Source organism: Castor canadensis, chromosome 9 (genome assembly GCF_047511655.1).
Source record: "Castor canadensis chromosome 9, mCasCan1.hap1v2, whole genome shotgun sequence".
In the NCBI taxonomy this organism is placed as follows: domain Eukaryota; kingdom Metazoa; phylum Chordata; class Mammalia; order Rodentia; family Castoridae; genus Castor; species Castor canadensis.
This window is the reverse complement of record NC_133394.1, coordinates 150,054,205-150,078,471: the sequence shown is the minus strand read 5'-3', so window position 1 is coordinate 150,078,471 and position 24,267 is coordinate 150,054,205. Positions and strand designations below refer to the sequence as shown.

The window sequence follows — 24,267 nt, the reverse complement described above, 5'->3', positions numbered from 1 at the left end:
GACAATACTAGAGACAAAGTAACCCAAAACACCAGATATGGGCATAAAAATGGCACATAAACCAGTGGGACAGACAGAGACCCCAGAAATAAACTCACACACCTACAGTCAATTTTCTCAGTACAAATGCCAAAACAGACATTGGGGGAAAGAACAACTGTGAAATTAAGAGAAGAAAACAGGAAACTCGAGAACTTGGTGTAGGCAATGACCTTTTGGACAAGATGTCAAAAGCCTAGGCAACAAAAGCAAAAATAGGCAAGTGGGATGGTATCAAACCATGAAGCTTCTGCATAATGAAGAAAATACTCACCAGAGCAAAGAGGCCATCTTTGCTCTGTGTTTGGGAGAAAGTATTTGCAAAGTATTCAGCTAAGGAAGGATGAATATCCAGAATATGCAAGCAACTCAACGACAAAATAATCCAACTAAAAATGGACCCATGATCTGAGTGAACATCTCTCAGAAAAGACAACAAAAAATGTCCAACATGAATACAACAAGGGCAAGTCAGGGAAATGCAAATCAAAGCCTCAATAAGACGTCAGCTCATCCCAGTTAGAATGGCTATGATAATAAAAAAAGAGACAAAAAAACCAAATGTTGCCAGGATGAGGAGAAAGGGGGACTCATAAACTGTTAGTGGGAATGTAAATTATCCCAGCTATTATGGAGATTGATACAGTGGTTCCTCAAAAGAATGAAACTACAGTGGACGTGGTGGTGGACACCTATTATCTCAGCTAATTGGGAGGCACAGACAGGTAGGATCATGGTTTGAGACCAACACAGGCAAAAACTTAGGGAGACCCCATCTTAAAAGCCAGGCACTGTGGGACATCCCTGTGATTCCAGCTACAGAGGAGGCATAGGTAGGACGATAGAGGTTCAAGGCCAGCCTGGGGCAAAACACTATTGAAAAAAACAACTAAAAGCCGAGAAAAGGACCGAGGGTGTGTCTCAAGTAGTAAAGTGACTTCCAGAGAGTACAAATTCAATGCCCAGTATTGCCAAAAAAAATCTGAAGGTAGATCTACCATTTGACTCAGTTATTCCACTTGTGGGTGTGTATCCAAAGGAAATGAAACCAACCTATCAGCTCCAACATCCACGATCAACCTTGGTACCTCTCAGTGGATGAATGGGTGAAGTAAACATGGTACAGATACACAGTGGAATACTATTCAGCCACAAAAATGAACTCATTTGAGGAAAAATAGGTGGAGTTAGAGGACCGTGTGTCAAAGGAAATAAGTAGGGCACCAAAAGAAAAACACCACATGCTCTCTTTCATCTCTGGAAGCTAAGAGAGAAGTCAGCGTGGATGCAGAATGGGGATTAGCAGAGCTGGGGAAGGGTGACGGGGAGCGCAATTGAGAGGGCTGAATAATAGGTACCAAAATCCGGCAAGGCAGAAGGCGTGAGTCCCAGCTCTCCTTGGCACGGGGACTTCGGTTCCCCATAGCCTGACATGATCTTGTGAAGAGCTAGAAGAGGGCGCTCAATTATCCTGATTTGATCAGAGCATGCTGTACAGATGCGTTGAAATATCACACTGTACGCCATAAAATACGAGCAATTATAGCATATTAAAATATTAGCCGATTTAAAATGCCACATGCATGTAGAGAAACACTGCAACAAGCATGCAGAGACAGCTGAACAGCGGTTTTCCTTACGCTGTCCTAAACGACCCTCCAGAGTCTCCGAAGACTGCCCTTCACTAGGACAGAGGTTTCTCCTATCACGAGAAACTACTGTGTAAATCTCTGGCACTGCTAAAAAGAACCATGAAGACTCTCGCCCAATTTGTGAACAAAGAGGCCAAGTGCACTCTCCCCATTAAATGAAATTCTGGGATAAGCAAACCAACCCGTGGGGGAAGGAACCTTCATGATGTTTCTTGGATGACAGTGACGGGGACTGACGTGAAGGCACAAGCAGGGGATCCTGGGAGTGGTGGGAATATACCATAATTGATGAGTGTGGATTATACCTGGTACCTTTGCCAAAACCAATAATTTGTCAAAGACAACCGAACTAATATCTGTGTCAAAATTGAACAGTACACTAAGAGGTTTCAATATCACCCAATGTGAAATGCATGCTGGGGGAAAGAAGGAAGCCACCCTGTGGAAAGCCTGCTGTCCTGATCACTGTTAGACAGTGACTTTGCCAGGCCAGGTGGTTTGGCACAGGTGGATGGAGGTATCTCTGTGGCTAGTGTTCGGGTGATGAGTAGAGCATGTGTGTAGATCTGAAGAGATGAACTTCAGCATCCTCTAACAGGATATCCAGTCTCACAGTTCTGCAGAGAGAGAGAGAGAGAGAGAACAGGGGAATACAGGCCAGGGACCACAGCTGTGGTCCAACAGCTGGTTGGAATGTGATCTTGCCATCAGATGGGGACACTGGCCCAGTGGAAACCAAAACCAGGTCACAGACCCTCCTAACCATAAGTACAGACGGTGTGAGCTGCAGTGACCCCCGTGCCTCCCACCCACAAGAGGTCTCTGTTCAGGGCCTGAGGACAGTTCCCACTGGGCCCACTGGTACCGAGAGCTGTCTTCCAGGGGCTCACAGGCTAGTGGGAAAAGGGCTCTAAAGCCAGCGTAAGGGGCTGAGATGAGTCTGAGCAACAGCCATCAGCGGTGTGGAGTGGGGAGGTGGTCAGTGATGCAGGCCTGGCTTCAGAGCTGAGCAGTGTTTGCGCTAAGACTTCCTCCACATGGACATAACTCAGTGGCTTTACCTTGATTATTAAAGTACTAGAGGTTTATTGTAAAAAACTAGAAAACAGAAAATAGCTCTGTGCATTAAGTGAACCTCAACTCAGATCCCACCACTCAGACTGCGCTCAGACTGTTCCACTGGTGGCATTCCTGCCAGATCTGCCCATGCAAATGGGATCATGTTCCACATTCTATAATGGACATGTTTTATGGTCTTTATAATGTACTTAACCATATATTGTGGCTAGCTTTTTATTCCTGCATGAGTTCATACTTCCAGTTTAATGGTGTGTGATATTCCATACCAGATGATATCTCCTTATTCAACTAAACTTCTCCTGGTTCATTTATGGTGTTGTTTTCAGGGGTTCACACTGTTTAACTTGGCCTTGGAGAATAAGGGACTGAGGACTGACAACTCAAAGGCATGGAGGGGCAGTGGGAGGGGGGGATGCAAGTCATTCAGTGAGGCTGGGACTCAGGGCGTGCATGGAGTGAAGAGTCCAGGAGTGAGAAGGGACTATGAAAGAACATACAGGGTCTTGATGGCATGTCTAAAGATTTGGACTTGATCTCCAAAGCCATGGGGCAGCACGTGAAGAGTTTGAACCAGTAGAGTGACACCAGTGGCTTTGTGTTTTAGAAAGATGGCTTTCTGATTCTCCCCTTGGCCTGGGTACCTGGCTTTCAGGAGGATTGCCCTTGACTCAGAGTGCATTGAAAGTCTGCCATGTGTGCACTTGGCTGAATCTTTGGTCTTGGGGACAACAGCTGGCAATAAAGGATGGGCCTCTGGGGACCAAGGTGATGTGTGGCACACACTCTGTCTCCAAGGACATGACATTCCAAATAAAAGACAACCAAAAAATGCAAATAATCTATTAAGCTTAAGAGTAACACAGTTTAAGGAAGGGAGAGCAGAACCCGTGTGAGGTCTCTAAGCCAGGGGGCGAATGGAAGATGAGCTGGACGGCTCACAGAATCAGAGGTGGAGGTTAGGGGGAGGAGAAAGAGCATAGGACCCCAGACTAAGGAAAAGAAGAGCAGGGGGAAGAGTGGAACCTGGAGGGCTGCAAGATGTGAGTCTTGCCCCTCTGTTTCTATTTCATTGGTTATTGAACATTTCTTAATATTCTATCTAGATTTATAGTTATGGTTTTGTGAATTTATCTCACAAATATACATATGCTACTTTTCTCAGTCTATCGGTTTCATAACCACTTCTGGGGAAGGGTGAAAACCCCACTTTCCACCACATCCTTTTGTCTTCCCCAATCTAAGGATCATTGGTTTGAATATCCAATGGTGTTATGATTTTTGTTTCAATCACTAACCATGATTTTTATAATAAAAGGAAAGTCGGTTATATCTATCTGGATTTCTGCTTTTTCTGTGTTCCTTCTTAAGGGAATGCTTGTGAATTAACAAATTCTTTTGGTTATCCTTCATCTGAGAATGTCGTTTTCCTTTCATTGCTGAAGGGAATGTAGAGTTCTCGGTTGACACTTGTTCCTTCAGCATTCCAGAAATGCTGTACCACTTCTTCCTGGCCCTCACGCTCTCAGATGAGAAATCTGTTGACACTCTCGCTGGATAGCCCACACAAACCATGTGGCATTTTTCTGACTTTGAGATCTTTTTTGTCTTTTCATATTTCTAATGATGATGTGTCTTGGCATGGATTTGGTTGGATTTTTGCCATTTGGGATTTACTGAGGTCCTCACACTGTATGTTTAGATCTCCTTCCAAATTTTGGGAAAATTCAGCCATTATTCCTTCAAATATTCTTTCAGACTCTCTCCTTTTCTCTTTCCTTTCCAATACTCCAAATAACACAAGTGATTCTGAACTTTTTTTCAGATAGGTTTCTCACTTTTACCTAGGGCAGACTCAGACATGATCCTCCTACCTCTGCCTCCAGTGTAGCAGGGATTACAGATATTTGCTGCCACCACACCTAGCTTCTTTTTTGAGATGGGGTCTTGCTAATATTTTTTTTGCTCAGGATGACTTCAAAACACAATCTTCCAATCTCTTACTTCCAGAAAGCTGGGATTTCAAGCATGCCCCATCATGCCTGCCCCTGTTTAAATCTTTCATTTGGGCAGATTGTCACCCTGTTTATGTTTGGTGTGCAAGTCTTGGTATCCTTTTGCAGGCAATGGCCAGTGGGCATTCTCACAGCATTTGCAGTGTCATTTTGGCCAACTGGGGTACCTGATGATGTTGGGAGCCATGTCCCCCACAGGTGCTGGCTTAAGGGGCCGGAGGGGCTTTCCCAGGTCAGATGTTGACATTTTCTGGTGAAGGAGGGCAGTCTCAGGCCCATAGGGTCCAAAAGGCTTCCCAGCCACACTGGACTAGTTCCCCGCCACTGCTCACATGTCTCTCAACTGGAGAAGGGGGTCCAAGTTCATGGGTTGAAGAAGCTTCCTGTCTCAACACTCAGCAGGGTCCTGCTTGCTCTAGGAGGGGAGATGGGTCCTCGGCGAGGCCACTTGTTATGATGTCACCCATCATCATCCCGTTCTCCCTACCCTGTGTGTCTGAGTTGGGGAAGGAATATCAGCGTGCTGGGTCATTGAGACTCTAGAAGGCCACATGCGTCAGGATGTCTCCTCCAGGGGAAGCTCAGCCACCCAGGGAAGGACAATGTCTCCTCTGGGAGCTTATGGTTAGTGAGGCTTGTGATCGGTGATGGACTCCTTGCTGGTTCTGCTGGGATGGCCTGGTGTTGCACAAGACTCCATTACCTCAGGAAAGGAAGGGCCTCCAGACCACCCTCTTTTGATGGGTTGGTCAGGAGACACTGAGTCTGGGTCACCTTGTTCTCTTGGATGGGATACATGGGCACTGTCACTCTGTTGTTCCTCCCATCCCACCTCAGTGTCCCCCTCCCTTCCCCAGAAGAGCTCTCCTGTCACTCTATCTGGACATCATTTAGTGGGCAGGAGCAAGGAGAAACAGTCCACTCCATCCACCTAGAGTGGAAGTCTTGGCTTTTCTATTTTCAGGTGTATTTATTTTTCTCATGTACTTCCACTCACTAAAATACACAAACCAGAACGCTTGCATTTCTTGTCATTGCCCCCAACTGGAAAGCACCCTGATCATTTTATAGAATAATGGTGGCAGGTTCCCACAGCAGATGACAACAGAACAAGGACAGTGAGCAGATTATAACCACAGGCAGCCACATGGGGGACATTCCAGCACAGCACTGAGCAAAAGGAGCCAGAGATAGGACAGAATGCAATTTGTGATGTCATCTCCTAGCAGGTGCAGAGAAATCCATGCTGTCAGAAGTTGGGCTGATTTGGTCTTGAGGTCTGTGACTGTGGGAAGGCAGATGAGAGGTGTCGGTGTTGGTAATGTTCCATGCATGACCTGGTGCTGGTTACATGAATGTGCTCCATTGCTAAGGCCTTGCATTCAGAGTTGATGTGCATTTCTGCAGACCCATTGCATTTCTGTGCTGATGAATTTTATGTGTCAACTTGACTGGACTCTGGGGTGCCCAGATAGTTGATCAAACATAATTTTGTGTGTGTCTGTAAGGGGAGGGTCCTTTGGAAGTGAAATTAAGACTCAAATCAACAGTCTAAGCAGAGCAGCTTTCCCTCCTAGCGTGGGTGGACCTTACAGAAGTCAGTTGAATAAGTAAGCTGACTCCCCCGCACAGCCTCTCTGCTTTGCTCCCACTCTGCTAAGGACAGGAAAGCCTCGTCTTGCTTCTCCCACACCCACGCTGACTCAGAGCAGGCGGTTGCAGATGACTCAGACACAGAAATGGTGGAGTCCACAAACACAGCTCTGCCTTCCCTGGGGCCCAGCACAGGCCATGGCCCTTGGCTTGCCAGCAAGTGTTTCTTCAAGAGGAAGAGGATGAACGTCTTCCAGGAGCAGAGTCTCAAGAGCCCTGTGTGGGCTCCTCCTTGGAGTCACACCAGACACATCCTGGCTTCCAGGGAGACCTGTGCATTAGAGTCACGTCTCCACGTGGAGGCAATGAAATGGAGCGTGTTAGGCTTCCTGCTAAGTCACCACGTGTGCTGATTGTATATGCACCAGTAATTGTTGGCTGCTACTCATTTACATTTGATTATTATATTTGCAGCTTTTTAATTGCATTTGAATATTTCTGCCACTAATTCTGTTGAGATCATCATTAGCTGTGAGCAATTCTCAGCGCAGCTTCCGCTAATAGTCTGCAGATCTGCAGCCTGCCTTGATTACTCCAGATAATGATGGCAACAGTTGTGACAGCAACAGTGATCTTAAGGACAGCTCTTCTGAGTTTCTGGAGCTGTCCCAGGTGCTGCCTCATAAGAGGTGGTGCAGAAAGTAGCTTCCGTTGGGCATGACTGAAGCTGATTCTTGGCTTAGCTTTTTACTGCTGTGTGATTTCATGCAAGTTACTAACCCTCTCTGACCCTCAATATCTTTATGTATAAAAAAGGATACATTGTTTAACTATTGTGTACAACAACAGATATCAATAGGGTGTGGTGTGTGGCAGGGACCTAGTAGACGGTGACCTATTTCTCTCCTTCTCCTGGAAATGACCTGTGTTCCGTGGACACATTTGCTAGGAACCTCTTCCCCACTCACTGGACAGGTGCAGTAGCCTCTAACTGACCTCCTAGCCTCCTTCCTCTACTGGCCAGCTGAGTCACAGCCAGTCCTTCCACCACTCCAACATGGACGTGTGTCTCTGCCATATTCACAGGCTTCTGATGGCTGCCTGCAGCCTGCAGGATATTCTCCAAGCATCATGACTTGACACACAAAACCTTCAAGAGCAGGGTCAGGCTGTGGGTGGACACTGTGGTGTGCTCGCTAGACCCCCTCGCAGGTCTGTCACACATGCTCAGCTGCTGGGTGTGCAGAGGCAGACGCCACCCATGATAAGAGTGACCTCTGCTAAAAATGGCTGCCTTGGCCAAGGCATTCTCTCTCCCGGGGCAGCCACAGAGAATGGCCGGTCAACTTGGTTGTAGAAAAGTCGGACACCCTGGCCCCAACTCTGAAGAGCTGTGCCGTTCCAGAGCCCACACTGGGGCATCTGGGGCCGCACTGCGGATGCAGCCAGGCCGCTGCTCCCTCCACTCAGATCTGCCTTCTCCTCCTGTTCCTGATGACAGCCTTGGGTGCTCCCTAACTAAGCACCTCTAGTGAGCCTCCTTCTTGATCATGCCACCTGAGTGTCTGCTACCTAAGAAGCCACATGGCCATGTCCCCTCATCTGTCTCCAACCTCCTATCTGCCATGCACCAATGCTTCCCCTCTGGGAATACACCATTCACCAGCCAGCTCCCTGCCTGCGTTTGGACTTCTCTCCCTTTCCACAGGCCCCTTTGAACTTAGCAGCCCAGAGAGCGCCTCCTCCAAGGGACCCCCCCATTATTCCAGGCATTGTTGAGGACAGGCTCCTCTGTGCCCTTGCAGTCTGTGTGTGTCTGAGTGCTGGTCTCACAGCACAGCGATCTCCTGCTTAGCTGTCTGATTCTGCACCATTTGTGGGCTCCTCCCAGCCACATCTCAATCACTGCAGTGCCCACCCAGGGTCTGATGCCTGGCAGGAGCTCAGCACATTTCTGTTTAATGTATGAACATCTGTCGTGCCCAGTGCTAGAAACCTAATGGACGTTTGGTGAGGGCATTGTTAATTTCCACTGTCAGGAGAACTCAGAAGCATTTGGAAGCTTGTTTTCTCTTTCAGTTAATGTGGACCCCCAGGAAATCTAGGGGAGCTGAAATCTTAGGGCATCTGTGTAATAGTTAGCTCTTTATTGCTACAATGAAATGCCTGACTCAGCTACTTAGAATGAAAAGGAGGCTCATTTAGCCCACAGTTTTGGGGCTTCAGTGTCCATGACCTGGTAGCCCCATTAGGAGGGAGGTGGGTGGTTGCCTCCATGGCAGGAGTGCATGTAGGAGCAAGAGGTCACATTTTCACAGGAGCAGGGGAAAAGAGGACAGGTGGCCACGACTAGGCTTTTGATGTTTTCATAACAACCCTCTCTCTCGAGCTACCAACCAAAGGGGCCGTAAGAACATGCCTCACTTCCTCAATGATGTAAGGCCCTCCCATCGGGCCCTGCCTCCCAACAGCTCCACCATCTCCCAACAACACTACCTGGGGACCAAGCCTTAATCATCAGGGCCTTTAGCAGACACAGAGCATGTGTAACTCCCAGGCAGAGCATGTATGAGCTTGCATATGTTTCCTTATGTCTTCTGGAGGAGGATAAGAATAGCCAGGCACAGTGGCTCATACCTGTAATCCAAGTTACTCAGAAGGAATGGTTTGAGGTCAGCCCAGGTGAAAAGTCAGCAAGTGGTAGAGCTCCTGCCTAGCAAGCACAAGGCGCTGCCCTGAGTTCAATCCCCAGGACTGCCAAAACAAAAAAAGTCCTAAGAAGCAAGTCAACACCATACCTCCCTGGCCTTGCACCCAGATTCCTGTGTGGCCTACCTCGCACCTTCCCTTCCCACACCTGGTTCACCTGCCTCTTTCTCCAGCAACCTTTCTTAAAGCCCCAAGCTCTGTGCTCAGTGGCTCTTCTGTTGCACCCCTTTCTGCTGTGCACCCTTCTGACCCTGGGGTGTTCTCCAGGAAAGAAGGCTGATGCCTTGCACCCTGTCCCCAATATGCATTTCATGACCCATTGTCAGGAAGAATGAGGGGAAAGGGAGACCTTGGAGGTCACAATGAGAGAGAGCACCCACCCTGTGAGGTGCATGCCTCTAGGTGTCAAGAACAATTGGGAGAAGAAACAGAAATGACTGTCCTCATGGAGATTATGCTGTAAGTGGTAAGTGCTGTGAGTGTAAAAGGTAAATACAAAAGCAAGAGGCAGGTGCTGTAGAAGAGATGGGGGCGCTGTATGGATAAATATTTTAGGTTGCAATTTTGATGAAGTAGCCAGGGAAGGCTTGACTGAGAGGTGTCATGGAGTAATGGTCAGTGGGTAAAAAGAGAGAAGAAGGTTGCCATGTGGCACATTCTAGGAGGAAGACACAGCAAGTGCAAAGGCCCCGATGCAAGTGTGTGCCTGAGGAGCAGATGTGGCAGGCCTGGAAGGAATGAGCAAAGTGCAGACAAGATTGAAGCGATAACAAGGTGCAGATCAATGGAGCACTGCAGGGAGTTTAGCTCTGCATAAGGCAGAAAAGCCTGGGTGAGAGGGGAAGAGAGGAAGGACACGATGTGGCTGAGGACTTCTTAGGATCATTCTGCAGCTGCACCGGGAATCATCAGGTAGGGCCAGAGCAGTGTGGGGGTGACCAGGCAAGAGGCTGCTGTCCTCACCTGGGAGAGAGGCAGCAGTGATCTGGACTAGGCTGGAAGCAGGGATAGAGGAGAAGGCCGGATTCCACTGAATCTTAACAGAAGGGTCAAGCTTTCCTTATGGATTAGGTGTGGGGTGCAAAAGAGAGGAAGCAGGAAGCACTGGTGTGCCCTTCCCCAAAGCCTGCAGGGAGAACAGAGCTGCCCTATAGAGACAGAGGCACTTGGAGGGGGCTGCATTGGGGAGGTGGGCCTGTCCCTGAGCCCTGATGGCTGGAAGCCTCTCACATTTACTGAGGGTAGATGCACCAGACTCTGTTCCCACCACATTAACACATTCAGTTTTCTCAAACTATGAGTTCCAAACCATTATCCCAGTGCACGGGGAGGAAGCAGAGACTTGGGGAGGTCACACAATCTGCCCGAGTTCACACAGACAGTGCGTGACAGAGCCAGGACTTGAACCCAGGTCTTGTCAACCCCGATCTCTCAACTCCAATGCTGTGTTACTTCTCAATAGCATCACAGTTTTGTTTTTATTTTCTGACTTGGTCTGCAAACACTAATAACTCACCATTAGCGAGTGCCTAACTAGATGCTGGGTCCCATCCTAAGGGTTGTGAGTCAACTCACTCAGGTGATGGCATTGTGAATCTATGCCACAGGCTGCAGCTGGGGACACAATGTCAGTTCTCAGCGACACTGTTAAGAGGCACAGACTGGTGCAGGAGCTGAGCAGAGTCATAGAGGTAATAACATAGGAGCTGGATTTGAACTCAGAAAGTCAACTGCACCCCACACTCTTCCCTGCTATGCTGTTTAGATAGGGTGGGAGCCACTGACGTATTTGGGGCAAATGAGTGACTGAGAGGGGCTGCAGGAGCCCCCGGAGGGAGGAAGGAGACCAACAGAGCTGGTGACGGTGGCTGGAGGTAAACAGTCATTGCAGAGCCATAGGACCTGCTAGACAGTGCCTGTCTTACTCATTCATTCAGTCAGTCAGTCAGTCACTCACTCACTCATTCATTCATTCAGTCAGTCATTCACTCACTCACAGTGACCCAGTACAGTCAACCAGACCCATTTCTTGTCCTCAGGGAGCTCATGTGTCACCAGGAAAGAAGACAGAGCTTGGAAGATTCCATGGTGAGTTTTGAGGGGGAACTTCAGGGTTCCGTGGTGCACACATCAGAAGAGCCAAATCCATGTGAGGCCATAGCCAGGTTCAGCAGCTGTACAAGGCTGCAGGGACCCAGAAAGAGTCACTGGCTCAGCCTTGGCATAGCCTCCTGGGGACAGGGTGTCCAATCGGACACTCAGGTTAGGAAAGAAGTGAGGGACATTCAGACAGATGGCAGTTGACCTTAGCTTGTCAGGGGATGGCACTGTAAGTCTACACCACAGGCTGCAGCTAGGGACACAGTGTCAAAGAAAATGGCACCTGTGAGTTCAGAGGATGAGACCTGGCTTTGGCCAAGTCCTCCAAAACCATACAGTGTATGTTCTGTTACTGCTAAGCTAAGCTAGAGCTTAATACGAAATATTAACTAGACAATCTTCCAATGTGTAGAAAATTCAAGATATGCTTCTCAAAACCTCATGGGTTAAAGGGGGAAATTACCATGCAAATTAGAAAGTAATTTGAATTAAATGATCATGAAAATATGACATATTAAATTCTGTGTGATTCAGATAAAACAATGCTTAGAAAATTACAGCCTCAAGTGCATTGTTAGAAATGGAAAAAATGCTGATAACCAATGCTGTGTCTGTGTATGTAAAGAGATAAGGAAAAGAGTGTTAGCAATCAGCTTAGGAAATAATTTATCAAAGGACAGAATCAATGAAATGGATTCTGTAAAGAGATCAATGAAATGGATTATGTAAAGAGATAAGGAAAAGAGTGTTAGCAATCAGCTTAGGAAATAATTTATCAAAGGACAGAATCAATGAAATGGATTCTCCCAAAGGTTAGACTTGATGACCTCTCTCTAACACCCATCAGTGGAAAACAATATGCTCACTACTAGAAACTTAAAAATGAGTATCATTACAGACCCTACAGTCACTGAAAACACAAGGAAAAGGTATGAATTTCTAAATTTAGATGAATCAGAAATTCTAGGCGAATATAGCACATGAAAACTGACATATGAAGAAATAGAAAATCTGAGTTGTCCTATATCTATAAAGAAATTCTAAGCACTTTGCTAGGTTCTGGGGATTTCAGATGAAAAGGTCACCACCCCTGCCCAGCAGAAACACTCAGCATTGAACACACATCTGGTTGGAGGCCCTGTTTGGTTTGGCAGAGGCTGTTGCAGGTGGAGTTGGAGGGGCTCCTCTGGACAGAGGCAGGAACGTCACTCTACAAGCACAGCAGAGCTGGTGGGTGAGCCCTGTGCTGCTGGGGGGTGCTGGGGGCTTTCTGGATAGTGGCAATGGGAAGGGGTATTGAGGCCAAATTTTGTAGGTCTTGGCAAGTGTAGGGAGAACAGTTATGACTAGGCTAATAGCCCATGCACACTAAATATATTCAGAGATAATGACACTGTTGCTATGTAACCACTCCAGGACAATTAGTGCTGTAACTATGGCCAGATTTGCATGCTTGGTAGATGCAAAAACTTGGAAGAATGCCACTTTTGTCTGTATCAGTATAAAACCCACTGCACAGAGTGGCCTGGGGCTGGTTGGCATAAAGGACAGCAAACCACATACAACCTCCCTAAGGCTCCTGTCTCTACTCCAGGCTGCCCGAATCATGGACCTATCTGCTTGGAGTAAAGTATTTGACCTACCACAATCCAGGAGGAAGAGGCTGCAATTATTTTGGTGGGTGTCTGGGAGCCAAGCAGCATCAGAGATAAACCTTGAGGGAGATCAAGTTGTAGTGGTGGCAGAAGGAGTGGAGGAGACAGAGAGCACTGAGACATGTCGGCCGGTCAGTGGGTGACAGCTAAGCTGGTGAAACAAGAGGAAAGTAATTTACCTTCGCTCAGTCCTACCATGTGCTGGGTAACATGGTGGCAGTGGCTTGCTAGTCCACACATGGAGCCCTCACGCTGATTCTGTGATGCAACCCTCTCCATTTTGCAGATGGAGAAACCAAAGCAGGGGCCACATAGATAAGGTCACACCATCACACAGGTGAGAAGCAGTTTAGCAGTTTAGCAGTTTTGTATCCAGGTATGACTGTAAACAGCCCAGGTTCTTTCTCCTTCTTCTTTCCCCCACTTTCCAAAACCTTGGGTGAAAATGACAGCCACGAGTAGAGTAATAGAAGAAGCAACTGGGAGATACTTTGCCCAAATGACAAGGACAAGGGGAAGGACACCGCTGAGGAGGATCTGCAGGCAAGGCTGCTCGTCACCTCCCTCTGGGATGAGGTACAGTGGTGTTGCACATTGTTACCATAGATACAGGTACCCAGCCCCTTCCACTGGGAAAACTAATGTGACATGGTGCCTGTGAGTTTCAGATTTATTTTTTGCAGAATGGGGACCCTGAAAATCATCTCACAGGGTTCCTGTAAAAATGGATGGTCCTTGTCTGACATGTCTGTCATAGGTGCTGGCACAAGGAGGATGCTCACAGCAAACCTCCCACAGGTACTTATGTGTGGGGTAGAGGACAAAGAGCAATGACCTTGAGCATGGGAGAGGTGTCTCACCACAGACATTCCTCTTTCCACTCCTGTTCTGGGAGCCCCTCAGCTCAGGCTAGACTCACCTAAGCTAGGCTGACCTGAGCTGGACTCCCGTGAGCTGAGCAATCGGGGATCCCCAGGTTAGGGGTGAGTCCATGGAATGTGAACCTCACAACATAGCCCTTAAATGCTCATTTGTAACCTGTATCTCCTCAGGAGCTTCCAGAAACATCATCCTGCTTCATCACAACCTGCTAAGAAGCAGAGAAGGCAGGATGGCCAGCCAAGGCTTGGAGATTGGTGCCCAAATGGGGATCAGTCAGTATCAGATGTCATGCAACAAAAAGAGCCAGTCTAAGGAGCCAGGTTTTCAGACCTGGAGAAACAGGGCTTTTAATCCACCTCTGTGCCCGATGTCTAGATCAAAGAAGAGTAAAATCATGCTAAGAAAAGTACTTTAGTGAAATTAGGCCTACCTGTTGCTGTGATTTCTGCTAGACTCTGCACATACACACAGGCACATGTCCCCTTACTTTCCTGAGTAGGACAATTGCTATCCTAGCTCTTTGTAATTAAAAAAATTTTTAAATTTTCTATTCATAACCCCTATTAGGCTGTACACACCTTAGGGGGAAGAATTCCACCTTTTATTTATTTATTTATTTGTTTGTTTATTTTGCGGTACTGGGGCTTGAACACAGGGCTTACACCTTGAGGCACTCCACAAACTCTTTCTTGTGATGGGTTGTTTTGAGCTAGGGTCTCATGACTGTTTGCCTGGGCTGGCTTAGAACTGCGATCCTCCTGATCCCTGCCTCCTGAGTAGCTAGGATTATAGGCACGAGCCACCAGAGCCTGGCAAATCCCACTATTATTATTTACACTTTATACTTTTATGGGGTCCATTATGGTAATTCAGTACATGGATACAAAGTATATTAATCAAGTAGAGTGATAAGCATTTCCATCTCTTCAGCCGTTGGTCATTTTTATGGGGAGGGAATTTTATGTTCTTCTTTTGTGGTCATTTTGAAATGTATCATAGGTTGTTTTGCCCAAGTGTTGCCCTACTGTGTTGAGGAAGAGCAGGAGTGATTCTCCCACTCTAATTGTGGTTATGTTCGCCCCTTTTTGGTCATTGCTTTGTCTCTGATGCTGGACACAGTGTCTGATACCCAAAATCCAAGCGCATCAAAAGGAAGGGAGAAAAGGAGGGCAAGAGAGAGGGGAAAGAAGGGAGGGAAAGGGAAGAAGGGAGGCAGTGATGGAAAGCAGAAAAAGCTTGAGTCCTAGAACAGGAACTCCTGAGTCTGAACCCCAGCTCTTCCCATTAGCCCCTTGATACAAGGACTGAGCTTCAGCCAGTAGGTGGAGTGCACCTCTCAACTTACAAGGAACAAGGGAACTTCCCAGGGTTAGTGACTTGCCAAGGACTCCTGGTTAGGAGGTGACAGAGCCTAGCTCCAAAGCCATTGTCTCCTCAGCCACAGCCTCCCAACGTCAGTAGGAAATAGGCATTTGCCTTTTAACTGCACCCAAGGCAGGTGGTCTTCTGTGGGACAAACCCCAGGCATCTAGGGCTGCCTGGAGCATCTTTGGTGTGCTGGGGAGGTGCCACACATTTTAGCAGGAAGGGTTTCAGTGACTTGTCTTAGCTAAGGAGGCAACATGTTTGCTTCCATCAGCTAAGATTAGGAGAAGGAATGGATGTATGACAGTCCTGGGAGCAAAGTGACCCACTCATAAGATGACCATGCAGAGAACCACCGTATCAGTTCAGATCTGCCCTTTGAAATCTGATGGTGTCTTCAACTGTGACAATAACAGCTAACAAATAATAACAATTAGCAGTTAGAAATCTTTCAATTAGCTCTAATCTAGAGACACTTCATAGAAATTAATAGCACCACTTTCCTCTGTCTCCTTATGAAATACATCACGCCCTCCATGCCCAAGACAGCCAAGCCATCACCCTCCATGGGTCAGGGCTTAGAAGCTGCAGCTGTCTGCAGCTTCAGTTTGGAGAAAGATGTGTCATTTACTCTGTCATCACACATCACATTGTCACACACATGCCCTTCAGGAGCTCAGAAACTGGTGACCTGGTCACTTTTCTGCAGTATGAGAAGCAAGATGACAGAGGCAAACCTGCAGAACTCAGAGTTCAGGGGAAGCAATGTCCAAACAAGGGCTTATCCCAGAGGAGCTGAGGGGAGAAAGAGTGAGAAGGAGCCAACTGGAAGAAACAAAGGGCATGGCATTGATTTGGGGGAAGAGAAAGCTGACCAAAGCAGGGGGTCAATGTCACTGGACTCCAGGATGCATGTGGGGAAAGGCTCAGCAGAGGACACCAGCAAGAACCAAAGCATCTGAGCCCCAGAACACTGACTCAGGACTGCACTTTGTCCTGCACAAGCCAGAACCAATGGATCATAAAGCCATAAGACCATGATCAAAGCTGTGAGGCGGATCACCCTGGAGGTGTCTGGACATCAAACTGCAGACTATGCTACAGTGCATGTGTGAGCTGTAAGGCATTGGTAGTGTCATGGAGGATGGTATCCCAGAATGCAAAGAAGAGATGACAACACCTGGACGTCTACAACACTGTTTGCTAAGGAACACATTAGATGGAGCCAGGGCAATGCCAGGGAAGGTGCTCCCAGGGATGCACAAGACCAGGAGAGGACTGTGGCTGATAGATGTAGTGTCAGCTGTTATAATCCAAGCAAGACAAAAGGAAGGGACCAGGAGAAAGGATTTAGGAGCACAGACTAGGTGCTTTCATATACATGAATGTGCCATGTTTCATTCAGGAGAACATCTCTGCCAGATACACACTATTGTTTTTTGGAAGAAAACACTGATTCTTAGGTTAGCAAAGAGAGGTGGCTAAGGCCACCTGTTGAGTAAGCAGCAGAGCCAGGATCAGGCCAAGGTCAGTGTGACTCTGAGGCCAGTGCTCTTTCCTTCTGCCATTGCCACAGGCAGACAGATGCTCTGCAGTGTCCCAATTGGTGCAATGACACCTAGTTTGTCACTTGATACTCTCCTACTCTGCTCCCAGCTCAGCCAAGTGACCTGTATTTCTGTGTGCAGTAATGCAGCCTCACACACTTGAACCACGCTTGCCTTGGGTTTTCCTTTCTGCTGCTTTTGGAACCTGACACTGCCCCATGAATGTGCTGGGCTAACCTGATGTGCCATGAGAGACAGGGCCACCCCACATAGCCAGCAGCCAGAGACAGAGCCATGGGAGGGCTGGTGGCTGACCCACACATGTGTGTGAGAGCCCAGCCAAAGCCAGCAGGGAAAGAGCCTGGCCAAGCCCAGACCCAAGTTCTGACCCACAAAATCTGGATGCAAACTGACAGCTGTTGTTTTAAGCCCCACACTTTAGAGGGGTGTGTTTTGCAGCAAAAGTTAACTGGTAGACACTCAGTTTTATGTGAGTCTCAGCTGGGTAGATGCTCTGCACTGCCACAGAATATAGTTTCTGTGTCAGAGAGAAATCTACCCTGCTGTTTGACATTCTGGATAAAAATCTCACTTTAGGAGGCATTTCTCAGCAGTGTTTTGAAAAACAACATAGTTGTCTGACCAGAAAGGGTAAGCTCTTTCCTGCTGATTTGAAAGAATCAGATTTTCCTGCCTCTGCCTGGCTTTGCCTAAGAGACGATGCCTGTAGATCGTGGCTCCTGAGAAGCCCACTAGAGCTCTGTCTTTGGGAGAGAGAGTTGCTCTAAGCCATGGGCTTTTTAACTCATTCAAGCAAAACTTTGTATTCTTCCTGACCAAAGAGCTGCTTCCAGCCCAGGAGTACTTTGATTAGATTTTTTGTTTGCCTAAGATTCTAAGAAATCATAGCAAATTATTAAGTCCCCACACCCTGAAGCAAGCGGTATGTCTGTCTCTGTCTGTATCCACAGGACAGGGGACACAGCAGGTGCTCAATAAATGGAGGATGTGATAGAAACCATGTCTGCTGTATGAGCTCTGTCCCCTCAGGTAGAAAACAGAATGACAGAAGTAACGATGATATTCATACCCTCAGCTCTTAAAGAGAAATACGAGGCCTAGTGTGTAAACTAAGCCATGTAAGAGCTATTTCTGAAATAGCACACACTAGCTGTCATTTTTTATTGTGTAATGGGTAAGGGTACAGAGTCAGATATGCCTACTTTCAAATTTGGTTCTTGTACTTAATAAATTGGTTCTTGTGCTTTAAATTTTCTATTCTGTTTCATTAAATCTAATACGTGAGTGGTAATACTGAATGCAAAGAATTGTTTAAGGCTTAAAGAAAATGTGTGTAAAAGGCAGGGAGCAAAATAAAAATAAAACCACGATGAGATGGGACCATCTTCTGTGCCCAGCCTACCCTGTCCTGTGAAGAGATGGTGGGTGTCAGCAGTTACTACTACTGAGGCCCTCTTTAGCTCAGGCTGGACACTGCCCTGGTGAGAGGTCCAGATGGGAAGGGCATGAATCTACCCTTTTATTATACCCAGCTAGTGCCCATCGCCAACACCACCTGATTGCTGTTCAGGTGGTCCATGACTGCCCTGTCCAGACCACCTGTCCTTCCTGCAGCAAGTTGATTGTGACCTTACCTGACTGTCCTGCGGGAGCCTGTGCCCACTGGGTGCAACAATGGCTGCTGTTTCATCACTTTGTGTGTGGCCACCCTGCAGGATGTGGACCTCTACTGCCCCAACTGCAAAACCTTGCTGGGTACCTACAAGGGCTTGTAGGACTTGGCCACATGCACTGCAGGAGGTCAACCGCCTGTCACCCAGCTGCCCTGGGAGGAGCTCCGCTCTGGTGACCTCGTCTTTCCAGGAGCTCCATCTTCAGAGACAGAATGTCCCAAAAGTATCACCCCTCCACACCCCAGAAACTGCTGCTTGGAGTCACACATGGGACCTGCAAAGACGTTGGCCTTGAGTGTTGGTTCAATGGTTTCCCGCCACCTACCCTTGACCCCAAAGTCACCCTGACTAACTGTGATTGTTATTCTCTTTGCGTATCCTCCAGTGATTTTCTGTTGGCTGGCTCTTTTTCCTGCCTCAGTGGGCTTCCTGGTGGTCATCTCAAACCCGAGAAGACACAGTTGGCCTTGTCTTTGAGACTCTTGTGCCCCGAATAAAGCTGCTTAGTGCCTGTTGTCCATCTTCTTCCCTCCCATGACAAAGATCTTGCCTTATTACCTCCTGGGCCTGGTGCTGACTCTAGTCACAGGCTTCGTTAACACTCAGACTCACTTAAATTTCCTAATTTTTTTTAAGCGCACAGACGGGCTGTTTACACCCATCAAGCACATATCCATGAGGTCATAAATATAAAATAAAAGAAACACCAGGCTGGGTTTTGTCATTATTCGGCTGTCCCTTCATGCTTGGTATCAGCACCACTTTGCACAAAGCGCTTTTTCTCAGTGATTGGGTTCGCAGTTCCTGTGGCCTCCTTCTGAAAGGAGGGAATTACAGAACCATTTTCTGTGAGGACACAACAACATCCCTTTCCTTCCCATATGCAAGGGTGCACACTTTTTCCCTTGTTCTGTTGCCCAGGCTGGCCTTGAACACTTGGACTCAAGTCATCCTTCCATCTTAGCCTCCCCAGTAGCTGGGACGACAGGCAGTGCCACAGTGCCTGGCTCTTCTTCTTCTTCACCTTTTTTTTTTAACATATAAAGAAATGGTTTGATTTTGTTCTTAAAACCCTCTGTGGTTCTGGTGTGAGCAGAGAGATGAAGAAAGCCCAGTTGGGCCAGTTGGGGTGCCATGGAGCTGAGAGTTTGTCTTGAAGAATCCTATCTTAATTTGATCTTATTTTTCAGAGATGCAGTTTGCTGTATGATGTCAGCATGGTTTCTAGGACCCAGTGACAAGCCAACGTTCCACAGAGGCTGTTGGGTCATTGTTGAATGGAGACAACCAGGCTTGCCTCTCAGGGGACCTCATTTCCATCCTAAATTAGCATAAGGAATTCCTGTGAATAACAGTGTGTGGAAATCAAACCTCTACTTTGAACGAACATCTGTGGATTGGCTGAAAATTATAGTCAGTGATAATCATAGATTTCAGCTCTTCATCCCTTCCAGTGCTCCAAAATGCCAGTCATTATTTTGGAGATGAATTATGGATACAAACCACAGAGTAGTTTGCTGGTGTTACCTGCTGTCAAAAAGTAAAGATACACACACACACACACACACACACACACCATGCATGCACACCCACACCAGCAAACACTGGCACAGTTGGTGGAGAAATGGGAACCTCTAAGTATACACATTTGGTAGGAATGTGAAACGATACAGCCACTGTGGAAGATAGCATGGCAGCTCCTCAAAAGTTAAAAATAGAATCACTACATAATTCAGCAATCCCAATTCTGTTTACCCAAAAGAATTAAAACTGGGATCTCAAACAGGTAGTTGGACATTCATGTTTACAGCAGCATTACTCACAGTAGTTGAGAGATGGAAGACACCCAGATGTCCCCTGACAGACGACCAGAGAAGCGAAATGTGTGCATAATACAGTGGAATATTATTCATCCTTAAAAAGGAGAAAAAACATGTCACATGACACAACATGGGAAAAGTCTGAGGATATTATGCTCATTGAAGGAAACAAGTCACAATATGACAAATACTGTATGGTTCTACTTAGGTGAAGCCCCTCCATAGAGACAGAAAGTAGAACAGTGATTGTCAGAAACTGGGAGAGGGAATGTGGAATGATGGTTTAATGGCTACTGAGCTTCAGTTTGGGAAGATGAAAAGGTTCCAGTGTTGGCCCTGAGTAGATGCTCTGCAAATGCTTGTTAAGTGAAAAAATGAAGAAAAGAAGGAAGGGAAGGAGGGAGGGAGGAAGAAGGAAGGAAGGAAAGAAGGAAGGAAGGAAAGAAGGAAGGAAAGAATGGAGGGAGGGAGGAAGGGAGGGATGGAGGGAAGGAAGAGGGCATTGGAAGTGAGAGGTGGCAGCTAATCCATCACTGCCCTGGGCATACTATCTGTGCTCAGGAAAAGAGACATTCATTTTAATCACCCCAAGGAGATTGGCCAAGACCCTGGTTCTAGGCCAGAGTTGCATCTGCGAGCCTGAGGAGGCAGATCTTTCTTAAGGCTACATTCTCAGAGATATGGCAGGGTCAGAGCAAGATGCAAAATAAGGAACAGACAAAGCAGTGAGAGGAGACATAGACGAAATTTATCGTTTTTGGTCAGGGCTCTGGGTGGAGAGTAAAAAAGGCTTCTCCAAGAATTTGTACCTGGTGTGTCTAAGGGCATTTCCAGAGGGAATTAACTAAAAGGAGGACCTGCCCATAGGCTGAGGCCCCAGATGGAATGGAATAAAGTGGGGAAAGGAGAAAGTATGTCTCTCTCTCTCTCTCTCTCTGTCTTTCTCTTCCTCCTCCTCTCCTGCTCCTCCTCTCTCTCATCTTAGCTGCGTGAGTCGCCACTCTACCCCACCCTCCCTGCCATAATGGACTGAAAGCATCAACCAAAATAAATCCTCTCTCAAGCTATTTTGCTCAGGAGCTTTGTTACAGAGACCAAACTAACACAGAAAATTGGTACTAGAAAAGTGGGGTTGTTGTGTGTTGAGGTAGTAGTTAATGGAGTAGTTAATTTCATGGAAGAAATTTCAAGGCAGCTCAGCATTCAGTCTGTTGATGGGTTTTGCTGGGTGCTTTCAGTGAGAATTGTGAGCAAAAGGAGAAGAGAAAGGTTGTAAAAACTTACCTCTCAGCTGGTAAAGAAGTGTGTGTACAGTTGGGGTGACAGAAAGTCTGATTTTTCAAGAGATTAGGATCATTAAAAAGACATCAAGTTCTTTTCAGCTGGGCAGTTAGGAAAGATGTCTTGAGGGTAAATTTACTTGAGAAACTTTCCCTTGAGAAGAGGGAACACTTAAAGAAAAGAAAAAAGAGAAAAAAAGAAAATCCCTGGTTCAGGAACAGTAGAATTTCAATCTTAGTAGTTCTGGTGTTACTCCTTTAGCATCCAGTCCTATTTGTCTGCATCTCCTAGGCAGGTTTGGAGCCAGTGTCTGGTGGCGCAGGAGCCCTCCTGTGGTGGGCAGCAGGCAGTGGCCTGGCATGCCTGTGGGGTGTTGGGTGACCTGGTGGGCTTGCAGAGCAGTAGCCATTGTACTGGTGGGCTGGTGGGCAGGTGGCAGCCTGGCAGCATTGGCATGGAGGGGTGGTCCCCCTCTTCTTTCAGTGAATAGTGACGTGGAGAAGCCTTCCATGGGCTAGGGGTTCAGGGTGCTGAAGTTTCAGCTCTCCCTGGTGCTTTACCTCAGCCAAGTGTGTCTCCAGCATCTCAGAAGGTCCCTGATTCCCGGAGCACACACAGTCTGTATCTGTGTCCCAGTCGCCATTTTTCTCTTTCCTCCTTTTAAATTAATGATCAGAGGTATTTTGTCACAGTGAAAGAAGTTCACTAACACATTTCTCTATCTTTTAAAGATTGTGTACTCTGCTGCTGATGACTGGAATGCAATTTAGTTTTTTTCTGACTTAATCTTAGGTGCAGAAACAGTTGAATAATCTATATTAGATTCTCTGGGATTTTTTCTAACTAAGCAATCATATCATCTTCAAATAATGATGGTTTTGTTTCTTTCTTACAATAGTTTTCCCTTTTTCCTTTCCATCATACTACCTTGGCTGAAATCTTTGACATTATGTCTTGGTCCTGATTTTAAAGAAAATTAATTCTAATATACTTACAATAAGTTTTCAGAAGACATCTTTGTCAGGTTACTCCTACTGTGTAGCTTGTTACTGTTATGAATGATACTGAGTGTTGAATTTGATCAAATATAATTTACTGCATCTATTAAAACTATAACATTTTTCACCCTTTTTCTGCTAGTGTGGCATATTATATTGCTAGATTGTTCTTATATTGAATTATCTCTGCATACATGAGAGACAATACCAACTTGTTCCTAATGTAAGCTTTTCCATATATGACTAGCTTTGATTTCCAGGTCAGGGGTGTTCCATTAACTCTGCTCATAAGTAACACTTCCCTGACCAAGGTGTTGGTATCCAAATTATACCAGTATCATAAACAGATTTGAGGGTTGCCCCCCATGTTCTAATTTTCTTTAATATTTGTCTCCCCAGAAGGTGTTTGCTCTTGGTGTAGACCAGAACCTGGAGTGCAAAAATCTCGAGGAACTTTCCATTAGTTGTTGAGCTTGGGTATGAAGTTCATGCTGATAGAGTCCATCTGAAGGCTGAGCGTGGCTTGTTAAATCAGATCATCACTGCTAAGCAACTTAAAGGAGGGAAGGTTTATTTTGGCTCACACTTTCAGAGGTTTCAGTCCATCATGGAAGGGAGGGTTTGTTGAGCAAAGCAGCTTACATCATGGTGGACAGACAGCAAAGAGAGAGACCAAGACAGACAGAGAGAGAGAGAGAGAGAGAGAGAGAGAGAGAGGGTATGCCTTGCTACATTGTGCTGCCACATTCAGGGTGGGTTTTCCCTCCTTAGAAAATCCTCTATGGAAGCCCCTTCACACACACTCTCACCCAAAGGGGTGCTTTGCCAATCTCCTAGATACTTCTCAATCCAATCAAGTTGACAGTCGAGATTAGCCATCACAAGCCCACCTCTTAGCATTGCAACACCCACCAGGTCTTCTTAAACCATAACATTCCACCCTCGGCCCCCAAGATGCTCATGCTCATCTCAAAATGCAAAACCCATTCAGCCCATCCCCAAGAGTCCCCATAGTCTTCATAGTTCCAACACTGTTAAAAGCTCATGTTCAAAGTGTCCTCTGATAATCAAAGCAAACTCTTAGCTGCAAGCCTCTGTAAAATCAAAAAAGAAAATTATATACTTCCAAAATACAATGGCAAAGATTAGAATCTGCATTCCAAAAGGGAGGAACAGAAGAATGGCAAGGAAGAATCAGGCCAAAGCAAGGCTGAAACCCAGCAGGGCAAACATTAACTCCTGTCGATCCATGTCTGGCATGGGCGTACGTGGTGTCATGATCTGAGCTCCAGGTGCTTGGGCAGCCTTGCCCCCAATGACTTACCATTTGCACCCCACATGGCCTCTCTCTTGAACTGGCTGCACTCATTGCCTGCAGCTTTCCTTGGTAGATCTTCCTCGCTCCTGATTCTTTAACTTCCTGGAGTTTCCACTGCATCTTCAGCTTCTCCCAATGGCCTCTTAGGGATCCAGATTCTGCCACACATTGCCTGGTCTCCTGAACTTCCTTTGAAAGCTAGGTGGATGCCTCCACAGCTCTGCACCTTTTGCATTTTGGCTGCAACACCAACATGATGTGAATGATGTCAAGGTCTCCCAAGAGCTTGAGTGTCAGCCAGGCTCCTTGGGACCAAGGTCACATGGGTCTCTGAGTTCCTGGGTGTTTGTTTGTCTTGTTCACTGTTTGATTGTCCACCATCCTTCCCTGTTGATTTCTTTGATTCTTCATTTTTTCTTTCTTTTTCTTTTTCTCTTTACTCTCTCTTTCTTGGTTTTGTTAGTTTTCCTATTGTAAGTTAGCTAATACTAAATTAAACATAGACCAGGGAAAGAAACAGCA

The 24,267-nt window shown here is 46.7% G+C and overlaps 1 protein-coding gene across 15 annotated transcripts in view; it reads right to left on the bottom strand.

The window, feature by feature from the left end:
• The window catches only part of Stk32b (serine/threonine kinase 32B), a 331,454-nt gene that overhangs the window by 158,833 nt on the left and 148,354 nt on the right, over positions 1-24,267 (bottom strand). Inside the window, exon 1 of one of the 15 annotated variants that reach the window (XM_074042644.1) lies at positions 20,152-20,346. The exons of the other annotated variants lie outside the window; for them this stretch is intronic. Within the exon in view, the coding sequence (XP_073898745.1) occupies positions 20,152-20,219 (68 nt within the window). The 5' untranslated portion in view covers positions 20,220-20,346. Of the gene's footprint in view, positions 1-20,151; positions 20,347-24,267 lie in introns of those variants that run through there. 15 annotated transcript variants of the gene reach the window in all.